Here is a 27,577-nt window from a genome sequence, read left to right as displayed (position 1 = left end):
AGGTCCAGTTCCCTGTGCTTGGGGGTTGGGGGAGGATGGTTGTGGTCCCAGGCAAGTCCCAGCTCTTGCTGGAGATTGAGACTGGAGCACAAGCAGCTGCCAAAGCTGAGGCAGAGAGGGAAAGGCTTCTTGAGGGCTTACCTCATGTGGTTCCTGTCCCTATCCCAAACCAGTCCCTCCCTCTTGGTCTGCTTCTCTGAGCTGAGCTTTGTTGCTTCCTTGCTCCAGCTCTGTTTTTCCTGCACTGTCTCTCTGTTTCTTTTCATCACAGCCTTTTGTCTGTGCAGACCAAGAGCACAGGGGATGAGCAGAGCCCTCTGAGCAGCCATGGATGGGTTACAGCTGCGGGTAAGGCTCCCCCCAGGCACCTCACCACTTCTCACCACCCCTCAGAGCCCCCAGCAGCTAAGGGGAAAGAAACCCCCAGCTCCAGCCTGGTCCAGAGAGCCTGCTAGGAGTGAGTGACTCCCTGGTCTATCACTGTGGGGGAACTCCAGGAGACAGCTCAGGATTAAGCCCAGAGAGTGCCTGAGCTCCTGGCTTAAGCTCCTCCAGCTCCCCTGCCCAAGAGCAGCCCAGCCTACCCCCTACCCAGCCTGCCCCTGCCCATCCTGCCCCTTCCCAGCCTGCCCCTGCCCACCTGCCCCCTGCCCAGCCTGCCCCTGCCCAGCCTGCCCCTGCCCAGCCTGCCCCCTGCCCAGCCTGCCCCCTGCCCAGCCTCCCCCTACCCCCTGCCCATCCTGCCCCTGCCCAGCCTGCCCCCTGCCCAGCCTGCCCCTGCCCAGCCTCCCCTACCCCTGCCCACCTGCCCCTGCCCAGCCTGCCCCTTCCCAGCCTGCCCTTGCCCAGCCTGCCCCTTCCCAGCCTGCCCCTGCCCAGCCTGCCCCTTCCCAGCCTGTCCCTTGCCCATCCTGCCCCCTGCCCAGCCTGCCCCTGCCCATCCTGCCCCTGCCCAGCCTGCCCCTACCCAGCCTGCCCCTGCCCATCCTGCCCCTTCCCAGCCTGCCCCTTCCCATCATGCCCCTGCCCAGCCTGCCCCCTGCCCAGCCTGCCCCCTGCCCAGCCTCCCCCTACCCCCTGCCCCCCTGCCCCCTGCCCAGCCTGCCCCCTGCCCAGCCTGCCCCTGCCCATCCTGCCCCTTCCCAGCCTGCCCCTGCCCAGCCTGCCCCTTCCCAGCCTGCCCCTGCCCAGCCTTCCCCCTGCCCAGCCTGCCCCCTGCCCAGCCTCCCCCTACCCCCTGCCCACCTGCCCCCTGCCCAGCCTGCCCCTGCCCAGCCTGCCCTTGCCCAGCCTGCCCCTTCCCAGCCTGCCCCTGCCCATCCTGCCCCTGCCCAGCCTGCCCTTGCCCAGCCTGCCCCTTCCCAGCCTGCCCCTGCCCAGCCTGCCCCTGCCCAGCCTGCCCCTTGCCCATCCTGCCCCTGCCCAGCCTGCCCCTGCCCATCCTGCCCCTGCCCAGCCTGCCCCCTGCCCAGCCTGCCCCTGCCCAGCCTCCCCCTACCCCCTGCCCACCTGCCCCTGCCCAGCCTGCCCCTGCCCATCCTGCCCCTGCCCAGCCTGCCCCTGCCCAGCCTGCCCCTGCCCAGCCTGCCCCCTGCCCATCCTGCCCCTGCCCAGCCTGCCCCCTGCCCATCCTGCCCCTGCCCAGCCTGCCCCCTGCCCAGCCTGCCCCAGCCCAGCCTCCCCCTACCCCCTGCCCACCTGCCCCCTGCCCAGCCTGCCCCCTGCCCAGCCTGCCCCTGCCCATCCTGCCCCTGCCCAGCCTGCCCCTGCCCAGCCTACCCACTGCCCAGCCTGCCCCTTCCCAGCCTGCCCCTTCCCATCCTGCCCCTTCCCAGCCTGCCCCTTGCCCATCCTGCCCCTGCCCAGCCTGCCCCTGCCCAGCCTGCCCCTGCCCACCTGCCCCCTGCCCAGCCTGCCCCTGCCCAGCCTGCCCCTGCCCAGCCTGCCCCCTGCCCAGCCTGCCCCTGTCCAGCCTGCCCCCTGCCCACCCTGCCCTTGCCCAGCCTGCCCCTTGCCCAGCCTGCCCCCTTTCCAGCCTGCCCCCTGCCCCGGGCTGCCTGCCTGGAGGCACACAGGGATTGTCCACCCCAGCAGTTAATCTCCTCCTGCACAGATGTCAGGAGGAGATGAAGCCTCTATAAATAGATGGTGAAGCCTTCCTGGTTTCACACACATGGCAGGGAAGCATTAGGAAGAATTAACATCCAATCTCTCAGGCACTTCCCTGGGCACAAATTCTCTTCTCTCCCTGCTGCTTAATCTCCTCGCCCAGGGGAGCTCAGCAGCACGTTCTGGAGGGTCTGAAGCAGCCCAATGGACAAGAAAACCTGGAGCAGGACCTCCAGGCACCTCAAACTGCCCACTGCAAGCAGAGTGGCTGAGCAGCAGCTGCCCCTGACCCCCAGCTGCATTTAGGAGCATGGCAGGGTGCTCAGTGCCCCCTGCCCGGGGCTGGGAGCTGTTTGTGCTTTGGTTGCCTCATGCACATGCTGGGACACCTGACAGCAGCCTCTGGGACCAAGACAGCTCCTGCTGATGGTATGTGTGGGGGCCTGGGGCTCTTTCTAGCTCTCCCTAAGTGGTGCTGAGATGTGTTTCTGGCAGGGTCTGCAGTTGCCTGGCTGAGCAGGGGGGCAGGAGGGGGTAGCTGGGAGCTGTGTGAACTCTCCATTTCCTCTTCATCCTAATTATTCAGAGATCAGGGAGGGGAAAGTAAACCACAGCAGAGAGCTAAGCTCCCCATGAGGAGCTGGGGGGCACTTGCTCCTCAAGTGCTTGCAGTCACCTGCCTGTGTCTGAGTGGTAGCCTCCATCCCCCTGCCTGGCTGTGCTCATGGGCTCAGAGCTAAGGATTGCTGAGTGGTGCACAGGAGATGGAGAAAGCAGCTGAAGGGGAGGTGAGAGCAGACAGGGCTGGAGTGGGAAGTGAGAGAAGTCTCCTTTGCAGGCATCTGTCCATCTGTTTTTCTCAGAGGCTCACAGCTAGAGGGTAAAAGTCCCTGCAGGGTAGCTTAGCAGGTAGGGCATCTCCTGAGGGTGATGAACACTCCTCACACCATTGCATGCTTGGTGCCTTGCCAAGAGAAGAGATCCAAGCCTCTGGTTCCATGGCTGTGCAGTGCCACTGGATGATGGCTCAGAGAATGAAGGAGACCTTCAGGGCACTGGCCATCCACAGAAGACAAGGAGGAGTTTGGACTGAAGGAGGAGATGTGGGTCCTCAGGTAGTGGTGTAGGGCGTCTGGAGCTCGGCAGATGAAGCATCTACCAGAAAACCTTTTCCCTTCACCCTTCTCTCAGCCAGCCAGGAATGGGAGTTTAGCAGTGCAGCAAGGAAATAGGCAGGAAAATGATCAGGGGAAGGGCAGGCTGGTGAGGGAGCCTCCTTATTCTGATGGAACTAAACCCTACAAAGTCAGCCCAAGGAGGGCCCTGTCCCATTCCTTGCTGCAGGAAACAGCAGCAGCAGCTCACTGCAGCTCACTGCAGCTCACTGCAGCTCACTGCAACTGTAGGCAGCATCCTTCAGCATAAACTGAATCCTGGCAGCATGAGGCTGATGACAGAGGTCTCAGAACAAAGGCTTCCCCTCTTGGAGATGCCAGCTCCTGCCTTCTAAGGCACTGTATGGGGAGGGTTCCTCTAAACCAAACTGGTTTTGGTGTCCAGATGCTATCCCCCTCTTTAGGAACACAAATCACTGAGGCTGGAGCTTGGGCTCTGTGCTCTGGCAGCTGCAGGGCTGAGAGGCTCTGCAGGAGCCTGCATGGCCTCAACCCAGCTTGTAAGTTTTGATCAGGTTATGGAAGAACCTGAAGGAAGCTGCCTTCAGGAATGTGTGAGGGTGCTCCTGAGCAGACATCAGGGGCTTTGGAAAGAGTTGGGAAGTCTTTATGTTGTTGTAGAGCAAGGGGAACTGCAACCTGGAGTTGTCAGATCTGCCATCTGGATCCTTACAGAGCCCTGTGGCAATGTGCCCTGGGGGCCAAGAAGGCCAAGGGGGTCCTTGGGGGGCATTCAGCAGAGTGTGGCCAGAGATCCAAGGAGGTTCTCCTCCCCCTCTGCTCTGCCCTGCTGAGACTACCCCTGGAATATTGCATCCAGTTCTGGGCTCCCCAGTTCAGGAGGGATCTGCTGGGGAGACTCCAAGGGAGGCTACAAGGATGCTGAAGGGCCTGGAGCACTGCTGGGGGAGGAGAGGCTGAGAGCCCTGGGGGTGGTTAGTCTGGAGAGGAGAAGGCTGAGAGGGATCTGATCAATGTCTATCAATAGCTGAAGTTGGTGGTCAGGAAGGAAGGGACAGGGACAGGGACAGGGACAGGGACAGGGACAGGGACAGGGACAGGGACAGGGACAGGGACAGGCTCTGCTCAGCTACACCCTGGGATAGGGCAAGGGGCAGTGGATGGAAACTGCAGCAGAGGAGGTTCCACCTCAGCATGAAGAGGAACTTCTTGCCTGTGAGGGTCCCAGAGCCCTGGAGCAGGCTGCCCAGAGAGGTTGTGGAGTCTCCTTCTCTGGAGCCTTTCCAGCCTTGTCTGGATGTGTTCCTGTGCTGGATTCTGTGGTCCTGCTCTGGCTGGGGGTGGACTGGAGGATCTCCAGAGGTCCCTTCCAAGCCCTAACATCTCTGATCTGTGATCTGTGACTCTGCAGATTCCTTAGCTGGGAGTATCTAGGCTCAGTTTCCATGCAGAAGGTTTTGCATCAACCCTCCTGTATCTCAAAAAAAAAAAAAAAACCAACCAAAAAAGGGGGTGAGGAGGCGGGGAGAGTGGGAAAGGAGCATGTGGGAATCTGAGAGGAGTGTTTGAATCTTGTCTCTCTTACCAGTGAGCCCAGGCAACCTGAGGCAGCTTTGGAACATGGAGCATATTGGATGCAAAAGGCAGAGCATATGTTTTACAGCACTGATTGCCAAACCTGCCAAAGCACCATATTGACCTGCAGCCAGGGAGAGAGCACAGCTCAGGCTCAGGCACCTCAGCAGTTGGCATCTGCTCCTTGTTTTTCTTCAACAGTTATGAGGCTGTGTCATCAACCTGGATGGTCTCCAGTGTTGTGAGAGCTGCACAAACCCAAAATACTAGCCCCTTTCCCAACACGTGACATCTGGGAATGCCAAAGCTTGCAGATGGGAGGTGATAGGATGAGAATTACAGGCAGAGGGAAGGAATTACAGGGAAGGGAAGTACTGGTGAAAAACTCCTTCCATGAGAGCTGGATCTGCTGAGCTGCTCTGGCTGAGGGCTGCCTGAGCAGCTGCTGGACTCTGGGGAAGAAAAGGGCTTGGAAAGAGAACCAGGAATAAGTCATAATGGCTGAGGAGGGAGGGAAGGAGAGCTGTGAGAGAGGGGAAAACAGGCAGGGGGGAACAGGGCTGTAAGAGGCAGGGGAAAGGAGCAAGGAGTGTGTGGTGCTCTTGGGCAACATGGCCAACAAGGAGGGGGAACCAAGGTCTGTAAAGCTCCCTGGAGGCCAAGAAGTCCTCTCTGGTTCCATTTCTGTCAATGGGGGCTCCTCTGCCCAGCTCTCAGGCTGCACAGCCTCCTCTCTTCCCTGGAGACTTCCCCCGCCCACCCCCCCCCCCACCGCCCCACCCCCCCCACTGTGTTCCTGTGTGCCCTGCCCCAGCTGCTCCTGCTCTGGCAGGGCGTTGGACTGGATGATCTCCAGAGGTCCCTTCCAACCCCTCCTGTTCTGTGAACCCATGGCTTCAGTCCCTGTCCCTGCTTCGCTCTGCAGTGTGCCTCTGTCCCTGAGTGCTGTGCAGGACAGACAGCTGCTGTCCCTCTGACCTCTGTCTGTCCTTCCTGCCTGCAGCCAGCGCCCAGCAGCCGGAACCTGCTGAAGTTTGCTGCCATGGAGGTGAAGTGGATCCACCTCTTGGTCATCTTCTTCTTCCTGCTGTCCCTGGCAATGACAGGCTGCTTCCTCTGGCAGTACAGCCTGCCCAAGGTGGAGCCCAGTGAGTACTCACTGCTCAGCTTGCTGATGGCTTGGCACAGAGCTCTGTGGGAGCAGGGAATGCCTTCCTCCCAGCGTGGAGGTTTTTCCCCCTCCAAGATAACACAAAATTGTCTCCTTCCTGCTGCAAGGATAGAGAGGAGATGGGCACTGGCTGCAGGGAGGACCCTGCAACTCTGCTGCTGCCTGGAGAGCCTCCATTGCTTCTGGCCCTACCCTGGGTTGATTGCTATGCCAAGGAGATCCTTCAGTTTGCTTTCTCTATCACACTTTATCCTACAAACCTCTGTGGTTTAGTGTCCCATGGCAAAAGTCACTCCAGTCCAGAAGGGCTTTTGTTCTACACCCCAACAGGTGCTTCATCTCATGGGATGGTAGAATGGGTTGGGCTGGAAGGGACCTCAAAGCTCATCCAGCTCCAACCCCCTGCCATGGGCAGGGACACCTCCCACCAGCCCAGCTTGCTCAAGGCCTCATCCAGCCTGGCCTTGAACACCTCCAGGGAGGGGACAGCCACAACCTCCCTGGGCAACCTGTTCCAGTCTCTCCTCACCCTCACTCTAAAGAATTTCTTCCTCATCTCCACTCTCAGTCTCCTCTCTCCCAGCTCAAAGCCATTGTCCCTCATCCTGGCACTCCCAGCCCTTGGCAAAAGTCCCTCCCCAGCTCTCCTGGGGCCTCTTCAGGTACTGCAAGGTTGCTCTGAGGTCTCCTTGCAGCCTTCTCTTCTCCAGGCTGAACACCCCCAGCTCCCTCAGCCTGTCCCCATAGCAGAGCTGCTCCAACCCTTGATCATTTTTGTGGCCTCCTCTGGGCCCTCTCCATCAGCTCCAGGTCCTTCCTGTGTGGAGGGCTCCAGAGCTGGACACAGCCCTGCAGGTGAGGTCTCCCAGAGCAGAGCAGAGGGGCAGGATCCTCTCTCTCCAGCTCTGGCCACACTGCTTTGGATGCAGCCCAGGCTGCCCTTGGCCTTGTGTGCTGCAAGCTCACACTGCCTGCTCCTGCCCAGCTTCTCCCCCAGCACCCCCAAGTGCTTCTCCTCAGGGCTGCTTTCTATCCCCTCCTCCCCCAGCCTGCACTGACAGTGAGGATTGTTCTGGCCCAGCTGCAGGACCTGCACTTGCTCTGGGTGAACCTTCTGAGGTTCTCCTGGGGCCACCTCTGCAGCTTGTCCAGGTCCCTCTGGATGCCATCCTGTGCCTCTGGCATATGGACAGCACCACTCAGCTCTGTGCCAGCTGCACACTGCTGATGGTGCCCTCAATCCTGCTGTCTATAGCAGTGATAAAAACATGAAACAGCTCAGGTCCCAGTGTGGACCCCTGAGGGGTACCACTTGTCCAGTGCTCAAAGGTGTCTAGAGTCCAGTACAGACCTGAGATCTTTTCTGGAAGTGCTTTGAGATGCACATGAGAGAGAAAGAGCTTGGGAGACAGAAAGGCTGAGAGGAGCTGACCTTGCTCAGGCTGAGGAGCTGTGATCTAAGATATCCCAGGCTGGGGGTCTGTGAGCTCTCAGGGGTTCCCATGACCAAGAAAACTCCACCCCTCACAGTCCACAAACCAGATCCCTGAGGGACACCACTGTCACTGCTCTCCACCTGCACTTCAAGCCACTGAGCACCACACTCTGGATGCAGCCACCCAGCCAATTCTTTACCCACTGATCATAGAATCATAGAATCAGTCACGGTTGGAAGGGACCACAAGGATCATATAGTTCCAACCCCCCAGCCATGGGCAGGGACAATCCACCCAGCAAGTCCACATCTCTCCAGCTTGGCCAGCAGGATGTCCTGGGGGATGGTGGCAAAGGCCTTGCAGAAGGCTGTGAGACAGAGACAAGTCAAGGTTGGCTCTTTGGCCAACACCAGCAAGGAAAGTGCTGCTGGCTGCTGGGTGAGGTTGCAGCTGTCTGTGAGGCTGCTGCAGCCTCCCCTGTTGCTTCCTCCCCCGCTGCAGCCTCCCCTGCTGCAGCCTCTCCCACTGCAGTCTCCCCTGCTGCTGCCTCCCCTGCTGCATTCTCCCCTGCTGCACTCTCCCCCGCTGCAGCCTCCCCTGCTGCAGCCTCCCCTGCTGTCTGTGCCATGTTTTGCAGCCCCCCCCGTGCTGGCAGTGCCCTCGGAAGCGGTGCAGATGTGTCCTCGCTCCCCGGACCCGGTGCCCCTCGACCACCCAATCCCCGTCCTGAAGGATGCCCTGGAGAAGGTCTGGCAGGGGAGGGCAGCAGAGCTCCTGCCTGCTGTGCTCTCAGTGTGCAGTGAGAGTGAGGGTGGGAGGGAGGGAGTGACTCTGTGTGAGTGAGTGTGAGAGTGTCTGATGAGTGAGTGTGAGTGAGTCAGTGAGGGTGAGTGAGAGTGAGTGTGTGTGTGCGTGTGTGTGACTGTGTGTCAGAATGTGAGTGTGAGTGAATGTGACTCTGTGTGTGAGAGGGTGAGAGTGTGTGTGTGTGTGTGAGTGTGAGTGTGAGTGTGTGTGACAATGTGAGCATGTGAGTGTGTGTGAGTGTGTCAGAATGTGAGTGTGACTCTGTGTGTGTGAGAGGGTGAGAGTGTGTGTGTGTGAGTGTGTGTGAGTGACAATGTGAGTGTGTGAGTGTGTGTGAGTGTGTCAGAACATGAGTGTGAGTGTGACTCTGTGTGTGTGAGAGGGTGAGAGTGTGTGTGTGTGAGTGTGTGTGTGAGTGTGTGTGACAATGTGAGTGTGTGAGGGTGTGTGTGAGGGTGTGTCAGAATGTGAGTGTGAGTGTGACTCTGAGAGGGTGAGAGTGTGAGTGTGTGTGTGAGTGTGTGGGTGTGAGTGGGATGAAGAGGAGTGGGATGAGGAGGAGTGGGATGAGGAGGAGTAGGATGAGGAGGGCATACAGGAAGGCTGCAGAGGGACTGTTCCCAAAGGGCTGCAGGGACAGCAGCAGGGACAATGGCTTCAAAGGAGAGCAGAGCAGATTGAGATTGGATGTGAGGAAGAAGTTCTGCAGCAGGAGGCTGCTGGAACACTGCAAGAGGTTGCCCAGGGAGGTGGTTGGGGCCCATCCCTGGAGATACTGAAGGGGAGGCTGGAGAGGGCTGTGGGCAACCTTATCTAGAGGAGGATGTCCCTGCTGAGTGCAGGGGGTTGGACTGGGTGAGCTGTGGAGATCCCTTCCAGCCCAGCCCATTCTGTGGCTCTATGATGTGGATGCATGAGACCAGCTGTCCTCAAAGTGATTCAGTGTCTGTGAAGTGGCAGCACTGAAGTTCTGGGAAGCTCTGTTGGCAGTGAGGACATAGTGCAGCATGGCCTTGACTCTCTGAACCATGAGGACAACCACGCTGTGACAGGAGACTTCTCATTTTGGGGACCCCTCTCATCCAAGACAGCTCTCATTTGTCTCCTTCTCATCACACCAGAGGCTGCCCCACAGCTCTGGGCATTCCTTTCACCCTCCTTTGAATCTTTTCCAGCTCTGGCATGGTGCTGTGGAGATGTTGGAGATCAGTACTTGTGTGCAGGATTTGAAGGGCAACACTCCCCTGCTTCTTGCTCTCTCTCTCTCTTTTCTTGCTCTTTGCCTTGCTTCTTGCTCTTTGTCTCTCTTTTCTTACTCTTTGCCTTGCTTCTTGCTCTCTGTCTCTTTTCTTGCTCTTCACCTTGCTTCTTGCTCTTTGTCTCTCTTTTCTTGCTCTTCACCTTGCTTCTTGCTCTTTGTCTCTCTTTTCTTGCTCTTTGCCTTGTCTCCTGCTCTCTGTCTCTGCTTCTGACCTTCCTTGCTTGGCCTGATGGTTCTTGTCTGGGTTTTTGGTAAGGCACAGCAGTGGGCTAGAGCTAAGTTGTTAGCTGGTACACAGCCCTCTGGACTTTTGTCCAGGGGGGTCTGGTTCTGTATAGAGGGGGTAGAGCTGTTCTGTACAGGGGGTTTTGTCTGGGCTGTTGTCTAATTTTATATGTAAATGTAATTTTGTGTATGTTTATTACCATTTATGCTTATGTGGTGGGTTGAACTTACCCCACCCCACATCCCCCCAAACTAATTAGAGAGCAACTACCCCCAAAATAAATTTGCCAGCCTAGCTCAGAAGGTCTGGAAGCAACTGAAGCTCTACTGACAAGCAAACTACAACCTATAAATATGAAATGCAATGGGGATGTACAAAACATACCATGGATGTACCATAGATATGGATTTACAATTTATAAACAACACAGAAACTCCTCAGATCCCATCCCCCTGGACAGATCCAGGAGACCTGTTCACCCCTTCCCCCACTCCCTCCCTTCTTCCTGTTACTTCACACAGTAGGCAAAACAGAGGTCCCCTGGCAAGGCCATGGAAGAGAGGAAAGTTGCAAGCAGAAGCAACAGTAGAAGAAGAGAGAGCAAGAACTGTTTCTGCCTCTGCTCTATACTCCCATTAGCAATCCAAAGACTTCTGCAGACCTTAGCATTGATTTTCCTTTTGCATCCAATGGTAGCAAATTTTACTTTCAACCTTTGCAGTCAGGGTCTAGGCTGAAGTTCCTCCTTCAAACTGTAACATATTGTGGTGGGTTGGAAATTCCCCTCCCGGTAGGAAGTTGCCAGAGCAGCTCAGGTGGAAGAAAATGAAGCTGGGTTTGCAAGCAGAACTACAATCTAAAAGGAAATGTAATGAGTTTGTATCAAATGTACAATATTTACAACATTTACAGGTATTGACAACTTACAAACAGGACAAGAACCCCCCCTGGGCAAAACCAGGGGGCTAATAATAGCTTCCCCATTCTCTGCCCCCTTCCCTCTATCCCCCTGTACATAAGGGACAAGAGAAAAAGCAGAGTCATACAATCATAGAATCAGTCAGGGTTGGAAGGGACCACAAGGCTCAGCCAGTTCCAACCCCCCTGCCATGGGCAGGGACACCTCACACTGGATCAGGCTGGCCAGAGCCTCATCCAGCCTGGCCTTAAACACCTCCAGGGATGGGGCCTCAACCACCTCCCTGCACAACCCATTCCAGGCTCTCACCACTCTCATGGGGAAGAACTTCTTCCTCACATCCAGTCTGAATCTCCCCACTTCCAGCTTTGTTCCATTCCCCCCAGTCCTGTCACTTCCTGATAGCCTAAAAAGTCTCTCCCCAGCTTTCTTGTAGAGAGTTGTTTGTTAGTACTTAGCCACAACCAAGAGCACAGCCAAGAGCCAGCAGAAGCCCCAAGCCAGAGAGGAGGAAGAGTGAAGAGAGAAAGTTAGTTTACAGATCTAAGTTTTATGTCTGTTATCTGCCTAGTGGGATTGCTTACAGCTGATCATTCTTTTTCTTCTCACATCCAATAATGATTTATTTACACTCTACTACTTTCTGTGCAAGCTGTGTGGAGTTTTTTCCAGGCTCAGTCTGAAACTCCCCCACCTGTGCTTTTCTAGCTAGGTTGGGTTTGTAAGCAATAATTCCATTTTACTCCCCACTTCTGTGCAGGGTGGCAATGGCACTTCTGTGTGTGGGGTCAGAGCTGCATACTGGTACAGACTAGATGCAAGCTGACCCCTCCCATCCTCTGCAGGTGGACCTGATGCTGCGCCAGAGGATCCACAGCTCTGCTCTCCCTGCCCTGTCTGCCATCGCCATCTACAACGACACCGTGCTCTGGACTGGCAACTTTGGGAAGAAGAATGGCTCAGACCCCTCCTCAGTGGTGCCCAATGAGTACACAATTTACAGGTGAGACAGAGGTGTCACAGGTGTGAGAGCTGGGAAAGCAGCAGGTGGATGCCTGCGGTTTAAGGAGCAGGAGAGAAGCTCTTTTACACTTCCCAAAAGGGGTAAAAGAGAAAGCTCCACACAGGATGGGAAAGAGTTGGAAGCTTCAACAGGAGTGTTGTTCATAACTCCATACAAGAGGACAGAAGCACAGAAAACAACAGAATCACAGAATGTTAGGGGCTGGAAGGGACCTGGAAAGCTCATCCAGTCCAACCCCCCCCCTGCCAGAGCAGGGTCACCCAGAGCAGGTCACACAGGAATGCATCCAGGCAAGTCTTGAATATCTCCAGAGAGATCCCCAAATCCATAGTCCACCTCAGCCATGCTACCCAAAAACCTCATTAGGCCAAAGCTTTCCACAGCCTCTCTCCAAACCAGACCAAAACCCCAGGCCTCAAATACCTCCCTCCCCACCCTCCACCGTGCCTCTCTGAGCACTCCCCTGTACCAAGCCTGAGTGATGCAGCTAAAATTCGGCTTGCCAGCTCCAGGCCCCACTCCCACACATAGCAGAGAGAAGGTCTGCACCAAAAAGGGAGAGAGAGAGAGGGAGAAGAAGGGGTGAAGAGCTTGTGCCTCTCCTTTGTGAAGGGGAGATGCAGGCATTATGGGAATGAAATAACAACAGATTACAATTCCCTGTGTGCATCTTCTGGGCTTTCTGGTCCTCCTGGAGGACTTTCAGCTTTGTGGTTCTTAAACCCACAACAGTGGATCATCAGACACAGAGATGTGGTGTGCAGGAAGAGAGCCATGGGCACAAACCCCATCTTCTACTGCCTCAGGTCTGATGCAGAAGCTTCTTCTGGGTTATGCTGAAGTTTTGTTAGCCAATGGCTCAGCTGCATTAGCAGAAACAGAAATGTTGGATCAGGGGGCAGGCATGAGTGGTGCCCTCAAAGTGAGGCTGCCTGCATTGGACATCAGCAGGAAGTTTGGACACTGGAAGGAAATTCTTTACAATGAGGGCAGTGAGGCACAGGAACATGTTGCCCAGAGAGCTAGGGGAGGCCCCATCCCTGGAGACATTCCTGGCCAAACTTGTTGGGGCCCTGAGCAACCTCATCTAGTTGAAGATGTCCTGATCCAGCTGAAGAAGTCCTGACCTAGCTGAAGATGTCCTCATCTAGCTGAAGATGTCCTGACCTAGCTGAAGATGTCCTGACCTAGCTGAAGATGTCCTGATCCAGCTGAAGAGGTCCTGATCCAGCTGAAGAGGTCCTGATCTAGCTGAAGATGTCCTGATCCAGCTGAAGAAGTCCTGACCTAGCTGAAGATGTCCTCATCTAGCTGAAGATGTCCTGACCTAGCTGAAGAGGTCCTGATCCAGCTGAAGAGGTCCTGATCCAGCTGAAGAGGTCCTCATCTAGCTGAAGATGTCCTGACCTAGCTGAAGATGTCCTGACCTAGCTGAAGATGTCCTGATCCAGCTGAAGAGGTCCTGATCCAGCTGAAGAGGTCCTGATCTAGCTGAAGATGTCCTGATCTAGCTGAAGAGGTCCTGATCTAGCTGAAGAGGTCCTGATCCAGCTGAAGATGTCCTGATCTAGCTGAAGAGGTCCTCATCTAGCTGAAGAGGTCCTGATCTTGCTGAAGAGGTCCTCATCTAGCTGAAGAGGTCCTGATCCAGCTGAAGAGGTCTTGATCTAGCTGAAGAGGTCCCTGCTTACTGCAGGGGTGTTGGACAGGATGACCTTTGAGGGACCCTTCCAAGCTGATGCATTCTGTGGTTCTATGAAGTTACCACAGGCTTGTACCTTACTGAGTCCTCTACTTTAGATATTTTGCTTTATTTTTTCATTTAATCTCCAGCATTTTGAATTGGAACAGCAGTGACCATCCTGAAGAGCCTGAAAGCAAAGTGCCCCTTGCATGGCACTGTCTGCATACTTTGAAGAGGACTGTTGGGCATAAACCTGAGGACTGGAGGCTGGCACAGGTTTTGTGAGCAGATGGGAACAGTGACGTAGGATAAAGAGCAAAAACAGTCCAGGGAAAAATGGGTTTTGGGAAGAATATCTGCTAGGCACACAAAGTAGATCAGTGTGTGCTGCTTCACCCTCCTAGGGAAGGCAAAGCTATACTGGACATACCTCCCCCACCACAAGAAGGACACTGAGGGGCTGGAGCATGTCCAAAAGAAGGGCAACCAAGCTGGGGAAGAGCCTTGAGTCCCAGTCCTGTGAGGAGCAGCTGAGGGACCTGGGGTTGTTTTGGTCTGGAGAAGAGGAGGCTGAGGAGAGACCTCATTGCTCACTACAGCTCCCTCAGGGGCAATAGATATAAACTCCAGAACAGGAGGTTCCACCTCTTGACTGTGAGGGTCCCAGAGCCCTGGAGCAGGCTGCCCAGAGAGGTTGTGGAGTCTCCTTCTCTGGAGCCTTTGCAGCCCTGTCTGGATGTGTTCCTGTGTGACCTGTGCTGGATTCTATGGTCCTGCTCTGGCAGGGGGTTGGACTCAATGATCTCTGAAGGTCCCTTCCAACCCCTAACATCCTCTGCTCTGTGACCCTGTGATCCACATGCAACAAGTGACAGGACAAGAGGAAACAGCCTCAAGTTGTGCCAGTGCAGGTTTAGGCTGGGTTTTAGGAACAATTTCTTCCCAACAAGGGCTCTCAGACACTGTCCCAGGCTGCCCAGGGAGGTGGTGGAGTTCCCATCCCTGGAGGTGTTCCAAAGCCTCCTGGCTGTGGTGCTGAGGGACGTGGTGCTGAGGGATGTGGTGCAGTGGCAGTGGTTCAGCAGCAGTGGTTGTGAGCTCTGGGTGAGCAGCTGGACTTGAGGAGCTCAAAGGCCTCTCCCAGCCTCACCAGGTCTGTGGTTCTGTGATTTTCTTTCAGATGAAGATAGAATCAAGCTCTTAGTGTGTATAAAAGACTCCAAACCCAAAGCAAACCCAAAGCAAACCTGCCTTTAAAGATCTGTTTGCAGTAGTTTGTAACTCTGCTATGTAGGAAACATTTGGGCTGCACTCTGCCTGTCCAATGTTGTCCTTAAAATAAACAATTCTGGGAATTTTCAGCAGGTTTTTCACCTGAGGTTTTTTTTCCCCTCCCTCTGTATGATGGTAAAATCCCTGCAGAGATGCCCTCCTGCTGCTTGTTCCAGAGTAACAGGAAGGTTTGGCTTGGAAGGGACCTTAAAGGGCATCTAGTTCCATCCTCCCTGCCTTTGGTGTGGAAATAGGACCTCATCCCTGGCTGGGCTCAAACCACCAACCTGTGTCTTCAGAGGCCAAAGCACTGAGTGCAAGACAGAGAGTTCCCCCCAGATTTATTGCCAGTCAGCGTCACTGCTGCTTGGAACTGCAACAGTTCTGATCACCTTTCAGTATCTGACTTCTGCTCCTCATTGATGAAAACATTCTTGGCAAACACTTTTGATCCAAGGCTGCCTTGTGCCAGTCCAAGAATTCCACCTCTAGTGGCACACCACCAGTGCCCCCAGCCACCCCTCCTCCTCATGGTCCCATTCCCAAACCCCAGCAAAACAGAACTGGAGTCCTTCTACAGGAGACCTTTGTAAATTTGATTCTGTTCTGAAGTCATCCAAATACAGCAGAGAAGCACAGAATGGGTTGGGTTGGAAGGGACCTTCAAGATCAGCCAGTTCCAACCCCCTGCCATGGGCAGGACACCTCCCACCAGCCCAGCTTGCTCAGGGCCTCATCCAGCCTGGCACTGAACACCTCCAGGGAGGGGACATCCACAGCCTCCCTGGGCAACCTGTGCCAGTGTCTCCCCACCCTCACTCTCAGGAATTTCTTCCTCATCTCCACTTTCAATCTCCCCTCCTCAAGCTTTAATCCATTCCCTCTCATCATATCACTCCCAGCCCTTGTCCAAAGTCCCTCCCCAGCTCTCCTGGAGCCCCTTCAGGTACTTGAAAGCTGCTCTGAGGTCTCCCTGGAGCCTTCTCTTCTCCAGGCTGAGCAGCACCAACTCTCTCAGCCTGTCCCCCTATCAACTCAGAATGTGAAATGTAAAACTTCTAACCTTAAAATACCAATCAGTGACTTCCAACTCATTAGGACATTCACTAGGCAAGAATTTACAGGAGATGCCATTTGGTGAATAGGAAGTGAACAGAAACATTCCTGTAGCCCACTGCACCCCTGGGGAGCTACTCCTGAAGGTTGTGTTGCAGACCCTGCAGGGTAGAACTAAGGACACTCCTTCAAACCTCTGAGCTGCATTTTAGCCTTTCCCTTCTGCACCAGCCAAGGGCTTGCATGTGAGGCTACAGCCCAGCTGGGTGATCCTGGGCTGACCTTCCCCTGATTCATGGCTTTCACACAGAAACATTCAGGTGGGAAAAGCCCCTCAGGATCACCAAGTCCAACCCAGAGCCCTGCTCTACAAGGTTCACTCCTAAACCATAGTCCCAAGCACCACATCTAAAACACCTTTAAACACATCCAGGGTGGGGACTCTACCACCTCCCTGGGCAGCACATTTCAGTGTCTCACCACTCTTCTTCCTGCTGTCCAGTCTGAACCTCCCCAGGGGCAGCTTGAGGCTGTTCCCTCTTGGTCTACCACTAATCACCTGTGAGAAGAGACCAGCAGCAACCTCTCCACAACCTCCTTTCAGGCAGTTGTAGAGAGCAACTACAAAGATGGGGAGGGGTCTGGAGCACATGGATGGGGAAGGTTCTGGAGCACATGGATGGGGAGGGGTCTGGAGCACAGCCCTGTGAGGAGCAGCTGAGGGAGCTGGGGATGTTCAGCCTGGAGAAGAGGAGGCTCAGGGCAGACCTCATTGCTCTCTACAACTACCTGAAGGGAGGCTGTAGCCAGCTGGGGGTTGGTTTCTGCTCCCAGGCACCCAGCACAGAACAGAGGACACAGTCTCAAGCTGTGCAGGGGAAGTTTAGGCTTGAGCTTAGCAAGAAGCTCTTCCCAGACAGAGAGATTGCCCTTGGGATGTGCTGCCCAGGGAGGGGCTGGGGTCAGCATCCCTGGAGGTGTTTAAGCAAAGCCTGACTGAGGCACTTAGTGCCATGGTCTGGGTGATCAGTGAGGGTTGGGTGAGAGGTTGGACCTGATGACCTTGGAGGTCTGTTCCAGCCTGGGTGATTGTGTGACTGCTGCCTCTCCTCTTCTCTCAGACTGTGGGGTTGTTTTTTCCCTGCCAGGATTGCCAGTGTCTCCAAGATCTTCCCCACCCTCATGCTGTACAAGCTGTGGGAGGAAGGCAAAGTCACCTCTCTCGATGACCCTTTGGAACGTTATGCTCAGAATTTTGTCATCAAGAACCCTCTGGGGAGGCTGAAGGAAGCAGAGCAGAGGTACCCAGCTGAGGGGATGATGTTCCTGGAGAAAGGCTCCGTGCCCCTGAAGCTGTCGCCGGTCACCCTGCGCAGGATGGCGAGCCAGCTCTCAGGTGAGCTCTGCTGCCCTGCCTAGCTCCATGGCACCTGAGAGACACCCCAGGGACAGCATGGCAGGGACAGGACTGCTGCTCCTCAGGCTGTTTCCTAGGATGGACCTTGCAACTTCACAGAGAATCGTTGTCAGGGTTGGGAGGGACCTCAAGGCTCAGCCAGTTCCAACCCCCCTGCCATGGGCAGGGACACCTCACACCACAGCAGGTTGCTCACAGACACCTCCAGCCTGGCTGCAAAAACCTCCAGGGATGAGGCTTCCACCACCTCCCTGGGCAACCTGTGCCAGTGTCTCACCACCCTCATGGGGAACAACTTCTTCTTAACATCCAATCTGAATCTCCCCTCCTTTAGCTTGGATCCATCCCTCCCAGTCCTATCACTCCCTGACACCCTCAAAAGTCCCTCCCCAGCTTTCTTGGAGCCCTCTTCAGATCCTGGAAGGCCACAAGAAGTTCTGCTGGGAGCCTTCTCCTCTCCAGACTGCACAACCCCAACTCCCTCAGTCTGTCTCCAGAGCAAAGCAGCTCCAGCCCTCTGCTCATCCTCACCTTCCAGAGAGGCTTTTACCACCTCCCTGGGCAACCTGTTCCAGTGTCTCAGAGGTCAGTCAGGACCCTTGGAAGCAACCTGTCAGCAGCTTCAGGGAGTGCTAAAAGGAAGCTCTTGTCTAGGCTACCTGCTAGGAAAGGTCCCAGGCTGCACTGTGCTGGGGCTTTGATATTCCCAGTGAGGTGAATGTCTACTGCTTTGAGCACAGCAACATGATCTGCTCAGGGATACCTCAACACTGGAAGGACCTGGAGCTGATGGAGAGGGTCCAGAGGAGGCCACAAAAATGCTCAGAGATTGGAGCAGCTCTGCTATGGGGACAGGCTGAGGGAGCTGGGGGTGTTCAGCCTGGAGAAGAGAAGGTTCCAGGGAGACCTCAGAGCAACCTTCCAGTACCTGAAGGGATCCTATAGGAAGGCTGCAGAGGGACTGTTCCCAAAGGGCTGCAGGGACAGCAGCAGGGACAATGGCTTCAAAGGAGAGCAGAGCAGATTGAGATTGGATGTGAGGAAGAAGTTCTGCAGCAGGAGGCTGCTGGAACACTGCAAGAAGTTGCCCAGGGAGGTGGTTGGGGCCCATCCCTGGAGATATTGAAGGGGAGGCTGGAGAGGGCTGTGGGCAACCTGATCTAGAGGAGGATGTCCCTGCTGAGTGCAGGGGGTTGGACTGGGTGAGCTGTGGAGATCCCTTCCAGCCCAGCCCATTCTGTGATTGTATGAAACCAGACCCCAGTGGCAAAAGAAGTTTTTGTACCCCAGTCCTCTTTGATTTTCTGAGATGCAGATTTGAGGGTCAGAGTGGCACCAAACCTCTTTGCTTTAAATAGACAGATCTTGATCCCTGAGCTATATTTAGCTGTCAGTGTGGCTCCTGGTCTGGGATTCCTGAGCTATGAATAGCTTTGGACTTGCTGGAAGAAGACCAGCAATTGAGTTACCATTGAGTAACTCTTCCATTAAGCTCCTAGATACTCACAGGGCTCAGGAGAACTTTAACCTTTCTCAGAAATAAAGCTCCTGACACTTGGCTCAGATTCCAGAGAGAGATTCCAGAACGTACTGGCCAGGGAGAGTGTGCTGGTAACTCAGGTGGCATTAGATTAAACTCTGCAGCACCTGCATTGCTCCAGACTGGGATAAATGTGCTCAAACTAGGACCTAAGGTCAAAACAACAGGCAGGGAAACTGCAGTGGCTCAGGACAGAGTACAGCACCACCCAAAGCAAGTCAAAGTCAGAAGAAGGGTTGCCCAAAAAAGGGCTGATGTGAGTGACATCTGGAAGCAAACAGACAACCAACCAAACCTGCCAGGGGCAGTAGGAGGCAGAGAGAAAGCTCTCTGTGTGCCCAGCCCAGCCCAGCCCTCTCCCTGCAGGCAGTGCCTTGTTTTAGCCAACTGATGCTGTGCCCAGGAGCAGTAGATTGGTCTCCTCTGACTCTCAGGAGCACATAAAGCTGCTGTGTTTGCAGCAACAATGTGTGCTGGGGCTGATGCCCTTCCCTGCATCTCCTGAGGTGTGTCCTGGAATGACCTAGAGGAAGCACACCTCCAAAGTGTGCCTGGTCACACAGAGTCACAGAGTGTCAGGGGCTGGAAGGGACCTGGAAAGCTCATCCAGTCCAACCCCTGCCAGAGCAGGGGCACCCAGGGCAGCTCACACAGGAACACAGCCAGGCAGCTTTGAATGTCTCCAGAGAAGAAGACTCCACAACACCCCTTGGGCAGCCTGCTCCAGGGCTCTGGCACCCTCACAGGGAATAAATTTTCCCTCCTGTTTCCATGGCACTTCCTATGGCTCAGCTTCCACCACTGCCCCTTGTGCTGTCCTTGGGCATCACCCAGCAGAGCCTGGCTCCAGCCTCTGGGCACTCACCCTGCACATCTTTAGCACCAGCAATGAGGTCACCCTCAGGCTCCTCCTCTCCAAGCTCCAGAGCCCTCAGCTCCCTCAGGCTCTCCTTGTGAGGAAGATGTTCCACTCCCTTCATCATCTTTGTGGCTCTGTGCTGGATTCTCTCAAGCAGTTCCCTGAGGTCTTGAGCTGAGGGGCCCAGAACTGGACACAATATTCCAGATGTGGCCTCAGCAGGGCAGAGTAGAGGGGGAGGAGAACCTCTCTGAATCTACTGCCCACAACAACCCTGCTCATGTGCAGCCATCATAGACTCATAGAATCAGTCAGGGTTGGAAGGGACCACAAGGCTCAGCCAGTTCCAACCCCCCTGCCATGGGCAGGGACACGTCACACTGGATCAGGCTGGCCAGAGCCTCATCCAGCCTGGCCTTAAACACTTCCAGGGATGGAGCCTCAACCACCTCCCTGGACAACCCATTCCAGGCTCTCACCACTCTCATGGGGAAGAACTTCTTCCTCACATCCAGTCTGAATCTCCCCACTTCCAGCTTGGTTCCATTCCCCCCAGTCCTATCACTCCCTGGTAGCCTAAAAAGTCCCTCCCCAGCTTTCTTGTAGCCCCCTTCAGATCCTGGAAGGCCACAAGAAGGTCACCTCAGAGCCTTTGCTCCAGACTGAACAACCCCAACTCTCTCAGTCTGTCCTCATAGGACATAGCATCCACTGCTTCCATCCCTGTGCTGGGGTTCACAGAACCACAGAAACATTCAGGTTGGAAAAAACTCTCAGGATCACCAAGTCCAACCCAGAGCCCTACTCTACAAGGCTCACCCCTGTACCATATCCACCCCCAAACCACCTTTAAACACATCCAGGCTTGGTGACTCCCTGTGCAGCCTGTGCCAGTGCCTGACCACTCTTGCTGGGAAAAAAATTCTTCCTCATGCCCAGCCTAAGCCTCCCCTGGTGCAGCTTCTTCCCTTGCTCAGCTCCTTTTGTATTCCTGTGTCTTTATGTTTATGGAATGTGGCTCAGGTTTCCCAGCCCACCCCATCAGGGCACTCCAACAGACGTGGACCCTGCCAGTTCAGCAGAAAGAGAGGCACAGTTTCAACACCCCACTGAAGATCACAGAATTGTCAGGGTTGGAAGGGACCCCAAGGATCACCGAGTTCCAACCCCTCTGCCATGGGCTGGGACACCTCACACCAGGGCAGGTTTCCAGTAGGACACATTGAGGCCACCTCACATTTCCTGTCTGTTGAAACCCAAAAGGGAAGAGGTTCTGCTTAGCACCAAGATCAAAGCCACTGCCTGATGTATTCTCTGGAGGGTTTTCATCTCAATTCTTCCAGTGGCAGCTGGTCTCTAAGCTCTCTTCATTAGCTGGGCTGCTCCATACTCTTACAAAAGGAACTCCAAAGATTTTTCCTCCTCAGCCCTTGCTGGGGACATTGCCAGAGGGAAGCTGCAGCTTGGTCAGGCTCTGATTTTCAGCTCCATATGAATGGCAGCAGGAGAGGCTCCTGTAAATTATTACCAGCATGCTTGTCACATCAATTAGCAGCCCATGAGGTATGAATCAGTGCCTGAGGAGCTTCTGCTGTGCTCAGCCAGCCTCTGGGTTCTCATTTCTAATGAACCTCAAGAGGCTGCACAGCTGTGGTGCTGAACTCTCCCTGTAGTGGAAATGAAGGAGTCCATTGTCTATTGGAAGGTGCTCAGTGCATCTCCTCTCTGGTCACTCAGCTGCACAAATCACCACAGACCAGAAGCAGAAAAAGGACTTTTGAGGTACAATCCCCAAGGTCAGGCCAGGTGAGCCAAGCAGGTGCTGCTCTGCTCCCAAAGCACAGGACCTGATTCAGCTGTGCCTTGGTGGAGCAGATGCTCACCAAGGAGAGGACTGCAAAGCATTTTCTGGCATGTCACAGGATCACAGAGCACAGCATCACAAAGCACAGGATCACAGAACAGAGGATGTTAGTGGATGGAAGGGACTTCTGGAGATCCTCCAGTCCAACCCCCTGCCAGAGCAGGACCAGAGAATGCAGCACAGGTCACACAGGAACACATCCAGACAGGGCTGCAAAGGCTCCAGAGGAGACTCCACAACCTCTCTGGGCAGCCTGCTCCAGGGCTCTGGGACCCTCACAGGCAAGAAGTTCCTCTTCATGCTGAGGTGGAACCTCCTCTGCTGCAGTTTCCATCCCTTGCCTCTTGTCCTATCCCAGGGCACAAGTGAGCAGAGGCTGTCCCTGTCCCTGTCCCTGTCCTTGTCCCTGTCCCTGTCCCTGTCCCTGTCCCTGTCCCTGTCCCTGTCCCTGTCCCTGTCCCTTCCTTCCTGACCCCCACCCTCAGCTATTGATAGACATTGATCCGATCCCTCTCAGCCTTCTCCTCTCCAGACTAACCACCCCCAGGGCTCTCAGCCTCTCCTCCCCAGGCAGTGCTCCAGGCCCTTCAGCATCCTTGTAGCCTCCCTTGGACTCTCTCCAGTGGATGTCCCCTTCCTGATTTCCTTCCAGCCTCTAAACCAAAGTCAGCTGTGAACTGCAGTGAGGTTTTCATTCCAGATACAATCCAGGTTCTGGATTTGGCAAGCCATAGACCCTGTGCAAAGGAGTTTCTGACCCAAAGCCATGGAGATGTGGTGTGAGGGACATAGCTTAGTGGTGACCTGGCAGTGAGGGTCCAGAGGAGGCCAGAAAAATGCTCAGGGGTTTGGGGCAGTTCTGCTGTGGGGACAGGCTGAGGGAGCTGGGGATGTTCAGCCTGGAGAAGAGAAGGTTCCAGGGAGACCTCAGAGCAACCTTGCAGTACCTAAAAAGCTCCAGGAGAGCTGGGGAGGGACTTTGGACAAGGGCTGGGAGTGCCAGGATGAGGGACAATGGCTTTGTGCTGGGAGAGAGGAGATTGAGACTGGAGATGAGGAAGAAATTCCTGGGAGTGAGGATGGGGAGACACTGGCACAGGTTACCCAGGAAGGCTCTGGATGTCTCCTCCCTGGAGGTGTTCAAGGCCAGGCTGGATGAGGCCCTGAGCAACCTGTGCTGGTGGGAGGTGTCTCTGCCCATGGCAGGGGGTTGGATGATCTTGAAGGTCCCTTCCAACCCAACCCATTCTATGGCTCTGTGCTCATCTGGTCCAACCTCCCTCCCAGAGCAGCTCAGCCTTGCAGCACCTCTGTTGTGTGCATACAGCACCTGTGTGCAGCTTTTGTTCCCCACTCTGCCTCTGACCCTTGCCTTTTGCTCACTCCCCACCAGACTCAGGGTCTGCTGGCCCATGGCTTGTCTCATGTGGTTAATTCTCTCTTCCCTGGCACAGGTCTGCCCAGGAGGCTGCGATCTACAACCTTGCTGTGGAAGGGCAGCACTCAGGAAGCTCTGGCTCTGCTAAAAGATGATGTCCTGGTTGCTGACCCAGGAACCAGGTCAGATATATTCACTTGTGAGATGTTACCACATCCCCTAGGATGCACACAGCTGTGGTCACTTGGGCTTGTGTTCTCCACTCTCCAAGGCCAATGGCAAGAGGAGAGCCATTCCTGAAGAAACCTTCCTCCCTTTGTCCATACAATTCTCTTGGGTTGGGAAGAGTGGCTGCTAGAGGTGTGAAAGGGTTTTCCTGTCTCTGGAGCCTGAGTCAGAGCCTAGATGAGGCTGATTAATCTTCTATAGCTCAGCCCAGTGAGCCTTAAATTGGGAAAGATGCAGATTTTCAGAAGTGAAAGTAAGCACAGAATGCATGAGGTTGGAAGGGATCCTTAAAGGACATCTTGCCCTACCCCCCTGAAGTGAGCAAGGACATCTCCAACTAGGTCAGGTTGCTCAGGGCCACATCAAGTTGGACCTTGAATGCCTCCAGGGTTGGGGTCTCAACCACCTCTCTGCATAACCTGTTCCAACATTTCACAGCCCTCATTGTGCAGAACTTTCTGATGATGTCCAACCTGAATCTGCCCTGCTCCAGTTTCAAGCATTTGCCCCTCCTCCTGTCCCCACAGACCCTTCTGAACAGTCCCTCCCCAGCTCTCCTGGGGCCCCTTCAGATACTGGGAGGCTGCTCTAAGGTCTCCCTGGAGCCTTCTCTTCTCCAGGCTGAGCAGCCCCAACTCTCAGGCTGTCCCCACAGGGGAGGTTCTTCAGCCTCTGATCATCTGTGGCCCTGTTAGTTTGTGTTGGTTTAAGTCACCACAGACTGTCCGTGCTGGCTCTGTTGTGCTTTCCATGCCTCTAAACCATCTCTAAGTCCTATTCACATTTACCACAATCTCCATGGTCTGTTCAAAGTGTCTCAGCTGAGCTGCAAACACTCAGCAGCAGAGAGCAGGTGAGGGGAAGGATTCAGACAGCCTGGGGAAAACTTCCCATGTCTGTAAAGGTTTTAAGGAATAAAATCATGTTTTGGATTACTTTGCCCTTGGCTGCTGCTGATTCACTGTGGTTTAGGGTCTGCAGGCCTAGAGGAGTCAATGTTTTGCTCATGGCAAACTTGCTTTGGGTTTGGTCCATGTCATGGAAGAGCTTCACACAGATGTTCCCTAAAGGACCTTCAGAATTCCACACAGCCTCCTGCTTTGGTGTCTCTATTGTGCTTACCACTGAGATCACAGAATTGTTCAGGCTGGAAGAGAATTCCAAGATCACTGAGTCCAACTGCCAGGCTGAGCCCACCATGGCCACTGAGCCATGTCCCAGAGTGCCATGGCCACACCTTTCTTGAACACCTCCAGGGATGGGGACTCCATCAAACATCCACTCACACTGCCTCAGCTCCTTATACTTGAGAGGATAAACCTGTCCCTGAGTTGCCCTGCTCAGACCACAGCTGCAATGCTTTGTCCAGTTTGGGGCTCCCCAGTTCAAGAGAGACAGAGACCTGCTGGAGAGAGTCCAAGGGAGAGCCAGGAGGATGATTTGGGGACTTGAGCATCTCCCCTGTGAAGAGAGGCTGAGAGCCCTGGGGGTGTTCAGTGTGGAGAGGAGAAGGCTGAGAGGGATCTGATCAATGTCTATCAATAGCTGAGGGCTGGGGGGCAGGAAAGAAGGGCCAGGCTCTTTTCAGTGGCACCTGGTAGTAGGACAAGGAATAATGGATATAAACTGGATCCCAGGGGGTTCCGCCTGAACATGAGGAGAAAATTCTTCACTGTGAGGGTGCTGGAGGCCTGGAGCAGGCTGCCCAGAGAGGTTGTAGAGTCTCCTTCTCTGGAGACCCTCAAGACCCTCCTGGATGTGTTCCTGTGTGACCTGCCTCCTCTGGCAGGGGGTTGGGCTGGGTGATCTCTGGAGGTCCCTTCCAACCCCTGACACCCTCTGAACCTGTGATACCAAACTGTAAGCAGGCCTCAGTTAATTGTGTGGCTTCACACAGCTCCAGAACAGACCCTCAGAGTGGAGAATCTGCTGGGATTTGACTGTTTGAAAAGCAGTTCCCCATTCATGCCTTTGACCTTCCTTCAAGTGTAAGGACTTAAACCACTGGATGGATGCTCAGGGCTGAAGCACTCAGCTGGCTTTGCTGGTTGAACATTGCTGGGTGCTTGGCTGTGCTGGTTAAGTGCTTTTAGGATCTTAAGGTAGCTTAGGTGCTGCAGTGATTCTACCACCCTAGATCTCCAAAGAGCCTTACCTGGGATTTGGAGACTTTTGAGGTAAGCAGCTGTAACTCAGCTCTTGAGAGGAGTGGATCTGCTCTTTGGTGAGCAGTCACTCAGGACAGGCAGGGTTTGCATAACTTTGGTGCTTCAGTTTTCCATCTCTACCTCTCTTGCTGTACCTAGGGTTCAAAAGCTCTGCTAACCCTCCTGTAGGAAGGAGCATTTGCAGAGGATTTGGGGGTGCTGGGGGGGAAGAAGCTGGCCAGGAGCAGGCAGTGTGAGCTTGCAGCACACAAGGCCAAGGGCAGCCTGGACTGCGTCCAAAGCAGTGTGGGCAGAGCTGGAGAGAGAGGATCCTGCCCCTCTGCTCTGCTCTGGGAGACCTCACCTGCAGGGCTGGGTCCAGCTCTGGAGCTGTCAACACAGGAAGGACCTGGAGCTGATGGAGAGGGTCCAGAGGAGGCCACAAAAATGATCAAGGGTTGGAGCAGCTCTGCTATGGGGACAGGCTGAGGGTGCTGGGGGTGTTCAGCCTGGAGAAGAGAAGGTTCCAGGGAGACCTCAGAGCAACCTTGCAGTACCTGAAGGGGCTGCAAGAAGGCTGCAGAGGGACTGTTCCCAAAGGGCTGCAGGGACAGCAGCAGGGACAATGGCTTCAAAGGAGAGCAGAGCAGATTGAGATTGGATGTGAGGAAGAAGTTCTGCAGCAGGAGGCTGCTGGAACACTGCAAGAGGTTGCCCAGGGAGGTGGTTGGGGCTCATCCCTGGAGATATTGAAGGGGAGGCTGGAGAGGGCTCTGGGCAGCCTGCTCTAGTGGAGGATGTCCCTGCTGAGTGCAGGGGTTGGACTGGGTGAGCTGTGGAGATTCCTTCCAGCCCGGAGCATTCTGTGGTTCTCTGATTCTCTTTCTTAGGTTAACAACCATTCCAAGCAACAATGCCTTTCCCCCCCCCCCCCCCCCCGCCCCGTCCCTCCTCCCTCTGTCCTCTCTCCTTAGCATCCCACCTGTGAAGGTGACAATTTTCCCCCAGAGAAGAGATCCCTGGCCCCTGCTCCTGCTTAGTCCTACCCAACCCCAGTGAAGCTGACCCAGAGGTGTTCCCCTTCCCTTTCAGATGCCACTACAGCAATCTGGCCTTCTCCCTGCTGGCACACGTGCTGGCTGACCATGCAGCCGAGGGGCAGTACCAGCGCTGGGTGGCAGAGAACATCCTGGACCGCCTGGGCATGGAGGACACCGGCTTCGACCTCACCCCCCCCATCCGTGCCCAGATGGCTGTGGGCTTCTACAGCAGCCAGCAGCCAGCCCCCCTCTACGACCTGGGCTGGTACAGACCTTCTGGCCAGATGTACTCCACAGCTGCTGACCTTGCTAAGCTGGCCATGGTGCTGCTGGGCACCTACCACCGGCGCCTGCTGGAGCCTGACACGGTGAAGACAATGCTGACCCCGCTGCTGAAGTGCTCCACTGAGTACTTTGCCAACAAGACTGGCACCCCCTGGGAGATCAACGAGCAGCTGGGCTACGATGTCATCAGGAAGGATGGGGACCTGGATGGCTACTCAGCCACCTTCTCTCTTATCCCCAGGCTCCGCCTCAGCTTCATCGTGCTGATGGCAGGGCCCAGGCCTCAGGGTGGAGATATTGTGACTCAGACCTACCAGCACCTCATCCCTGCCATGGAGACAGCCTTCAGAGAGGCAGAGAAAAGCTTGCTTCCTCCTCCCAGCCCCAGCCCCTACGTTGGCTACTACACCTACTCCAACCTGACCTTCTATGAGATCAGGGCTGGCCCCGGGGGGGTGCTGGGCATGCAGCAGTTTGGACCTCACGTGGAGGAGCTGATCCCCGAGAAGTTCCGGACCATCAAGCTGCACCACCTGGAGGAGCGTGTCTTCCAAGTGGTCTTTGACAAGGAGTTCCCATGTGTGCTGCACCTGGGCTCTGCCTCCATCTCCCTGGAGACCCAGAATGGGCAACTCTTCAACTTCTACCCCTTCGACCGCCAGGGTTTGTCTCCTGGCTTCGACGCCCCGGGGCTGAACACCTACGGCGTGCTGCGTGTGCCCCGCAGGCCAGTCTTCTACACGTAGAGCCCTGCCCCCTCTCCCTGCCTGGCACTGCCTCCAAGCCTCGCTCTCACCACTCTCTCCTGCCTGCCTGGCTTCAGCAATGTCCCTTCAAAGGGCAGAGGTGGTGGCAGATGACCCTTCCGCCCCCTCTGCCGCCTCCCGCTGCTGGAAGGAATTTCACTGCTTGCAGATGGGAACTGCAGAGGCCTGCAGGGAAGCAAAAAAGAGGTGGGAAAGTGCTGGCTGGATGGTGTTGGGATGGCATTAAGGGAAGCCAAGCACTGAAGGCTCCATGCTGGCATGGTGTGTTTGGTGATCGCCGTGCTGCCTGACTGCCATCCCCACAGGACAGAGGATCCCCTGTGTCTCTCAGACAGTGTCTCCTCTTCAGCCCAAGGCTGTTTCCCAGGCTCTTAAG

General features: G+C 55.3%; 1 protein-coding gene across 1 annotated transcript; it reads left to right on the top strand.

Annotated features, from left to right (window-relative positions):
* The first annotated feature begins 327 nt into the window (after window positions 1-327).
* Window positions 328-27,180, top strand: LACTBL1 (lactamase beta like 1). The gene is made up of 7 exons (XM_054395100.1): window positions 328-348; window positions 5,824-5,968; window positions 8,065-8,174; window positions 11,486-11,643; window positions 16,825-17,072; window positions 22,811-22,916; window positions 26,202-27,180. The coding sequence occupies exons 1-7, from the start codon at window positions 328-330 to the stop codon at window positions 27,178-27,180; spliced, it is 1,767 nt and encodes a 588-aa protein (XP_054251075.1).
* Window positions 27,181-27,577: the final 397 nt, after the last annotated feature.

This window comes from Indicator indicator, chromosome 32 (genome assembly GCF_027791375.1).
Source record: "Indicator indicator isolate 239-I01 chromosome 32, UM_Iind_1.1, whole genome shotgun sequence".
Lineage (NCBI taxonomy): Eukaryota > Metazoa > Chordata > Aves > Piciformes > Indicatoridae > Indicator > Indicator indicator.
The sequence above is the reverse complement of the archived record's forward strand: the minus strand, read 5'-3'. Positions and strand labels throughout refer to the sequence as shown.